Genomic DNA, 580 nt, shown 5'->3' on the forward strand with positions numbered 1-580 from the left:
CTTCAGGTTTGAACTCGTCAGCGACAGCTTCCTCTGAAACTTTTGACTCTTCATGTTTGAACTCTTCAGGGACAACCTCGTCTGAAGCTTTTAACTCGTCGTCATGTTTGGACTCGTTAGCGGCAGTCTCCTCTGAAGCTTTCAACTCTCCTTCAGGTTGGGACTCTGTAGCGACTGTCGGAACATCTTCCTCCTCCATTATTGACTGCATTATTTTATCGCCTTTTGTCCCTCCAGCCTTTTTACAAACTCCTCACGAACAACGGTTGAGTTGCGTCGACCCCTCCAGCTTCTGTTAGGAGACAAATTTGGGTTGTCATGGTAATGACACCGTTTGTCAGCGCGCAGCCGCAGTAGAATCCGGAAATACAGTCTGTGAAGCCGTTTTTCTTTTATTAGGTCAATTAAAGGACAGGAAAACTGTTTGTTTGTTTTTTTTTTGCTTGTTTGTAATTAAATATTAATGAAGCATCTACATATATATTTTTCTTCTGAAGAAAAATATATATGTAGATTCTAAAAATGTATTATTATTAATAATTAAAATTAATTAGGAACTGCAAGGAACTGTTGTAAAAAA

The 580-nt window shown here is 38.8% G+C and overlaps 1 protein-coding gene across 1 annotated transcript in view; it reads right to left on the reverse strand.

Annotated features, from left to right (window-relative positions):
• catip (ciliogenesis associated TTC17 interacting protein) overlaps window positions 1-344 on the reverse strand; it is a 4,819-nt gene extending 4,475 nt beyond the window's left edge. Inside the window, exon 1 of the mRNA XM_017309856.1 lies at window positions 1-344. Coding sequence (XP_017165345.1) covers window positions 1-211 — 211 coding nt within the window. The 5' untranslated portion in view covers window positions 212-344.
• Window positions 345-580: the final 236 nt, after the last annotated feature.

This window comes from Poecilia reticulata, linkage group LG17, assembly GCF_000633615.1.
Source record: "Poecilia reticulata strain Guanapo linkage group LG17, Guppy_female_1.0+MT, whole genome shotgun sequence".
NCBI lineage: Eukaryota > Metazoa > Chordata > Actinopteri > Cyprinodontiformes > Poeciliidae > Poecilia > Poecilia reticulata.